General features: G+C 38.6%; 1 protein-coding gene across 3 annotated transcripts in view; it reads left to right on the top strand.

Annotated features, from left to right (window-relative positions):
• The first annotated feature begins 59 nt into the window (after positions 1-59).
• The window catches only part of BRIP1 (BRCA1 interacting helicase 1), a 66,626-nt gene continuing 60,418 nt past the window's right edge, over positions 60-6,267 (top strand). For 2 of the 3 annotated variants that reach the window (XM_052802928.1, XM_052802930.1), the window contains exons 1-8: positions 60-264; positions 846-952; positions 1,157-1,279; positions 1,769-1,897; positions 2,690-2,801; positions 3,286-3,480; positions 3,760-3,887; positions 4,799-4,933. In XM_052802928.1, the coding sequence (XP_052658888.1) occupies positions 1,805-1,897; positions 2,690-2,801; positions 3,286-3,480; positions 3,760-3,887; positions 4,799-4,933 (663 nt within the window). In that variant the 5' untranslated portion in view covers positions 60-264; positions 846-952; positions 1,157-1,279; positions 1,769-1,804. The remainder of the gene's footprint in view (positions 265-845; positions 953-1,156; positions 1,280-1,768; positions 1,898-2,689; positions 2,802-3,285; positions 3,481-3,759; positions 3,888-4,798; positions 4,934-6,267) is intronic. The other variant, XM_052802929.1, reaches the window with a different exon arrangement.

The following is a 6,267-nucleotide window of genomic DNA, read 5'->3' as shown; positions in this document are numbered from 1 at the left end:
TTAAAACAAGGTAAGTAATACAAAGTATTAAAGTATTTTGCAACGCACTTCCCCCACGGTAAACGCGTGGTTGCCCAGCAACGAGTGCAACCCGGAAGCCAGCAAGGCCCTCCCTGATTGGTTCTAATAGCGCAGAGGTGGGAGGCGGGAGCGGCTCAGTCTGCCACTTGACGATTGGTGGCTCGGCGCCCTTTCCTGTCAGCTGATTGGCGCCGGGGCGGAGGCGGGAAGGACGGACGCCGGAGAGGGCCGCCGTCGCCTGAGGTGAGCGGCCGCGCGCCGCCGGTCGCCACCTCCCGCGGAGCGCGGCTGTGAGGGGACCGGGTTCGCGCGGGGAAGGAGGGAGGGAAGCGGCTTTCTGGGGGTCCCTGCCTCTTAAAGGAGATAAAGGAAAAGCCCGGGTGCCTCTCTGCAGGCTGGGGCGTGGCGACACGCACAGGAGAATGACAGCAAGTTCCTCAGCGCTCCCTGCCCTCGGCCGCAGAGAGGCGGAAAAACTCTCCCCGGGGCTGGAGCTAGAGGAGGGCCGAGGTGGCGTCGGGGTGTCCCTGGGGAGCGGCCCCGGTCCTCCCAGAGGCGGAGCGGCGCAGACCGGGGCGAAGGGTGTCCCTCCCCGTTCCCGGTGTCCCGCACCGTTGCCGCCTCCTGCCCGCGTTCATGTTGAATCCTTCCCGCTGCCCCGACGGGGGCTTGCTTTTCTCTTGGGCAAAGCGGAATTCGAAGTTGTGCTCGTTTAAGCGAACCCCCGCCCCGCATGTGTTAGGGAAAAGCCTTCAAGGGATGCGGTTACATTTTTGGAAGGGGGAGTGGGACGTAAACTCATGTTAGCGTTCTCTTTTCGCTAGGATTTCTTTTTCCTGTTGAGAAAGTTGATGATGAAGCTGAATCATGCCATACACTGGTGGTTTTTTGATGTATACGTTTACTCGTTAAAAGGCAGATGAGGACACAGGTTAGTGAGTTAATTTATCATAGGGAATCCGCCAATTTAAAATTGCTCTTTTATTTTGTAGATGTTGAAAACCCGTAAGAAAAAATTTCTGTCGTTTAAAAAAATGTGCTTTTTTTTAAGCCATCTATGCCTCTTCAGTATTTTTAATTCAATAACTTCAACATTTTAGCATGATAGGGAAACTGACTTTCTCTTATTATGCAGAGCGAGAGAAATGCAAGATAATACTCACAGAATAGTAAAGTGAATGACACCTCCTTTTCCCCTGAATAATTACTGTATTACTAGTGGAAGAAAAATGTTAGTTTAAAACATTTAATTTCTAAAGTCAGTGTCCAGTTTTATTTTCTCATTGTCATAAAATGAACAGTATAAGGTACTGTTGTCTGCTGTATCTTTGTAGTTTGCAATGTCTTGGAGTTCAAGCTGACGGACCTGCAGAATTGAAAAACTGGCTATTTTTAGTTATTAAACATCATAACATACTTTTCCCCAAGGATTTGGGTTCTTATACCAACAATATTCAGTCTGAGAAATAGAACCTGAAATGATGTGCATAGTTCATTCGTATTTTTATTTAAATCACTTAAATTGCTGATGCAGCTCATGGCAACTTGCTCTCATTTGTAACAAGGACTGAGTCTGAACTGATGGTGTGTAATATAAATTCCTATATGCCAGTTCTGGTAATATCCTGAACCGCTTAGCCCCCTTATCAGGTTAGCACTTTCTGCTTGTTTTTGTTTGGTGCCATATGTTGTTTCAGGCTTTGCCTGGTTGTTAGTGTTGACTTGTTAATACTGTTTTTTATTGCAGTTATATACCTGAAGTAAACGGGAGGAAAAAGTGGCAATGTCTTCTGATGTGTCAGAATATACTATTGGGGGAGTGAAGATTATATTCCCTTGCAAGGCTTACCCTTCACAACTTGCTATGATGAATGCTGTAAGCAGAATTTGTGTTAACATTTGCTAAACTAATAGCTTATGTTTTCAGAGCCTCCAATATCTTGAGAATTTCAGTTGTAACTTAACTTACTGTTCTCAGTGCTGTACAGTGATACCTGGCCCATGACTAGGGAGTGCTGAAGTACATTTGGATTTGTGAACGTTTATGCTAAGAAAGAAGTTATGTCTTCTGTAATATATACGATTATTTAACTAGATATACTGTAACAGAAATTTTACATAACTTTGCAAGTTTGTAAGGAGGGAATGATTTAGTATAACATCTATATTTTAAACAGAATGTGATATTTCAGTAAGTTTTCACTTTTTGGAGAGGTTTTTAAAAATGAATTATTACACTATACATTTAAACATTTTTAAACAGTTGTAACCATTTTTAAACACTTTTTCTCTGTGGGACAAATGGTTTGGTTGTCTGACAGATATTTTCAATGTTTTGTAAGACTAAAGAAAGCAAGGTAGCCCCATCAGGTATTGCTGTTAGCAGGTAAGTATTCCACAGCCTCCTGTAAGTGAACCCCCGAGCATTGCTAATGAGGCACGTTCCTCCTGAGAGAAATACAGCTAAGGCTTGTTGGCCTGTTGTTATTATTAAAGGGGGGTGGGGGGTTGTTTGATTGATTGGTTGTTTTGTTTGTTTGTTTGTTTGTTTTACAAGACAGCAGGTGTCCTGATCTATTTTTAGAAGTTATTTCTAGCTTAGTTAAAGACATCCTCTCTGGTTTTTTTTCTATTAATTCTGTTTTTGTTCTTGTTATTCTCCTTAAAGATTGTTAAGGGTTTAAATAACAGGCAACACTGTTTGTTGGAGAGCCCTACAGGAAGTGGCAAAAGCTTGGCATTACTTTGTTCTGCATTATCATGGCAGCAGTCTCTGTATGGTAAGTTGTCTTAGTGTCTGTTTGCCCAGTTTTTATTACCAAAATATATTATAATGAACTGTTGTTGTTTATCAGCCTTTAAACATTTGGTTTCAGGAATCTAACCAGGTCTTTGTCCACCATTATATATATTGCCTTACTGGCATCGTAGAACAGTAACGGCCAGTAATACTAAGCTGGATTTAGATATCTGTTACCGTAAGGGAATTGTATGGCTGTTGGAACTTTGAAAGAAAATACTTCTGGATTGTAGTCATGCAGATTGAATTGAAAAAGAGGGGTATTTTTCATTTCTGCGAGTTGTTACAGTTCTTTGCACTGCAGTTTTTCAAAGGGTGATGGTAGCTTGTTCAGACTTGGTAGAGGCACAAGGTTTGTAGCTGGTACCTAAACAAAAGCTTTCATCTTAACTGTTTTGAAGGTCTATTTCTCATGTATAGTCTTGAGTAGGTTTTAATGGAAGACAAATGACTGTGTCCTTTAGAGAAATCACTGCTTACATCTTCATGTGAAAAGGAAGACAGAAAGCCAGAGACCTCACCACCATGTCGCTGCACATGTCATTCCCAATCTAAGAGCAACGAGGCTGCAACAAGTGTGAATCATGGTGCTTCTAGTTCTTTTAATAATTATGAAACAGGAAGTTCTATAAAACCTGGAAGCCCGCTAACAAACACAGGTAACTTCATACATAGGCAGCTAAAAATCTGTCCTGGAAGTAAAATATGTAGGGAGTGATGTCAATTTTTTTGCTTTCAAGTCGGGGACTTTTTTTATGATCATAATAGCAGAGTACTACATGATTCTGCCCTGCATGGAAATGGTGGTTAATGGGTCTAAAAAGGTCTAATAATATTTCCTACATGTGTATTTATAGTAAATTCTATTTTTAAAATGTGGCCCTTATTTAATGCATTCCTAGTAGTGGACATACCTTTTGTTTTATTTTTAATTACAGAATGTAAGGAAAATGAAACGCTAGCTTCGAAATTGTCTGCCAAAAAAAGATTATCTCTGTGTGCCAATGAGAATGATGATTTTCAAGTAGACAGGAAAAGGATTCGTCCTTTAGAAACTGAGCAGCAGGTGAGCAAAAATTATTGGCCGTAAAATAATCCAGGCGTAGCTCAACAAAGCTGTCAAACACCAATCAACGTGTCAGAGAAGGGCATAGAGAATAGTTGAATCATGTCACAGTCATAGTTAAGATTGACAGGTTTTTGTTCATTTTTATTGTTGCTTGTTACAAAGGAGTCCATTGTTGCACTAAACTGTTCATAATACCATGTCCTAAATTATATCTTGCATATTTAAATACCTAATATCCCCCAAATATATTTACCTCCAGTTGATCTGTAATATTAAGTCAAAGTATGAGATTCTAGAGTTGAAAGGGCTCTTCCAAATATGTATTAGAAATACAAATAATACTGTGAATGTATGAGAGTTCTGTTTTATATCCTGTCAAGTGTAGTTATCTCTGGCCTAATATGTGGAGTACAATATTTCTGTAATGTTTGCATCTGTGTCAGTATTGGTATCACGTAACTTAGTACTTGTATTCCGATGTGCACTGTAAATAGCTTTTACATTGCTTTAGAGGATTGCTCAGATGGTTACTTTTGTGTAAGTTTTTAGATCAATATGGCTTGAATTTATTTCTTGTTTTAGTTATGGAAGTTTTCTGCTTGTATCTATATAGTACTGTAATGTCTATCAGTTTTGTAACAGTGGGAAATTAAAGAAGAAAAGCTCAGCAGTAATTACAGATTTTTTTGTTGTTGTTACTGAATTTTGTAATTAAAACTTTATAGCTTTTCCCAAATGATTTTAGTGTGGCTTGGATTTGGTTAAACTGTTAACGAATATTAGTGATGCACTGTGTTACTGAAACACACTCACTGGAAAACAGTTGAAACAAAATCACTGACTGCTAGTGTAAGCGCATACTTCTGTCCAGTGTATTTGAACACGGTACCTTTTTTTTCCCCTGGCAGGTTAGAAAACGTCATTGTTTTGCAAAAGGAGTGCAGCTAGTTGATGCTTTAGAAGTTTATCATCAGAGAAAAAATGGAGAGCTGATGGTTAACTCCGAAAAAAGTGTGAAAAACACTACTTTTTGTCCCAAAACAGTAAGTAATATAGTAATATCTTTTACATCAGGACTGTTAGTTTGAGAGCAATTAAAAAAAAAAAAATTACTGTAAAGAAATTATGCATTAAATGCAGCTTGTTAATATAGTTTCAGAAAACACTGTACCTTCGACTGCATTACAGTCTAATGTAAAGGTTCCCAAGTATGTAAGTTGCTTTAAAGTAATACATTGTCACTATCAATAGCGAGAACTCCAGTGGCTTTTACTCCTAATAGTGCTGTCTAACCAATGTGGTTTGCAAAGTGTAAATTATTTCTGTGAAAGGTGTTCTTCTAAACAGTGGGTTGAACTCTTTTACCATGGCTCCCCCGTAGCGCAGAATCTGGTGCAGCAATTCAGCCTGTAAACTTTCAATATGTGACAGCAATTGTACAGCAGATACAAATCTGTGTTATATTCCGGTTTATAGTAGATTTGTGACTTTATAGAGGAACTTGAAAGTAGGACCATAGAAATTAAGTGACATCACCGTTTGTAGATTTTGTTCAACATGCCATTCATTGTTTTGTGGCATATGTAGTAAATGAAAGACAGCATTTAATATTAACGTGTGCTTTTTAGACCTTAAAAAAGTATGGAGAAAGTTGGAGCTGATCATTACAATATACTATAACAAAAAATGAGTAATAAATATTGCACATGATTAAGAAGAAAAATCCTATGTGTTACTGTGATAGATTTACCTTTTGGGTTGGTTGGTTTGTTTTTTTTTTTTCCATTACCACTTTCCATAGCAGAAGTACAACATAAGAAGTTGAGATACAAATATGCACCTGTTTCTGCAGCTTTCTGCTAGGCATTTTCTGTATGTCTTGGTGTTTGAATCTTACTGATTTTACATAAAAGTTTGTTGAAGCAAAACCAGTAGAAGAAGAAATCTGAGGCAGTAGAGATGAATGTCAGATGCCAAATTACATTAGTGCTGTAGTTCCCATGAATGCTTATCAAAGGCTGTGACAGAATAGTTCTTGTCAATACTAAAATATAGGAGCACTCCATGAAATCATAAAATTGTATGTTTGAGACAAATATAAGAGAGGAAGGAGGTCTGACCTTTATTTCTTTCTTCAGTACAGATATCTACTTTCTTCTTTCAAAAGGTAAAGAACATCCTCCCATTCCAATATCTTTTTTTTTTTAATGTTCTATGGTAATACCCATCTTGTAGGTAACTCAGCTTCTAAGTACAGAGTTTTTATGTATGTTTGGAAATATGCTTGGTTTCAACAAGCATTTCAATTCTCTTTCCACCTCTTTCAACAGCACTTGGCTCTTTGTATGTCCTAAATTAGCTTCTATTTTAATCAGTG

The sequence above is a fragment of the Harpia harpyja genome, chromosome 12, assembly GCF_026419915.1.
Source record: "Harpia harpyja isolate bHarHar1 chromosome 12, bHarHar1 primary haplotype, whole genome shotgun sequence".
In the NCBI taxonomy this organism is placed as follows: Eukaryota; Metazoa; Chordata; class Aves; order Accipitriformes; family Accipitridae; genus Harpia; species Harpia harpyja.
The sequence above is the reverse complement of the archived record's forward strand: the minus strand, read 5'-3'. Positions and strand labels throughout refer to the sequence as shown.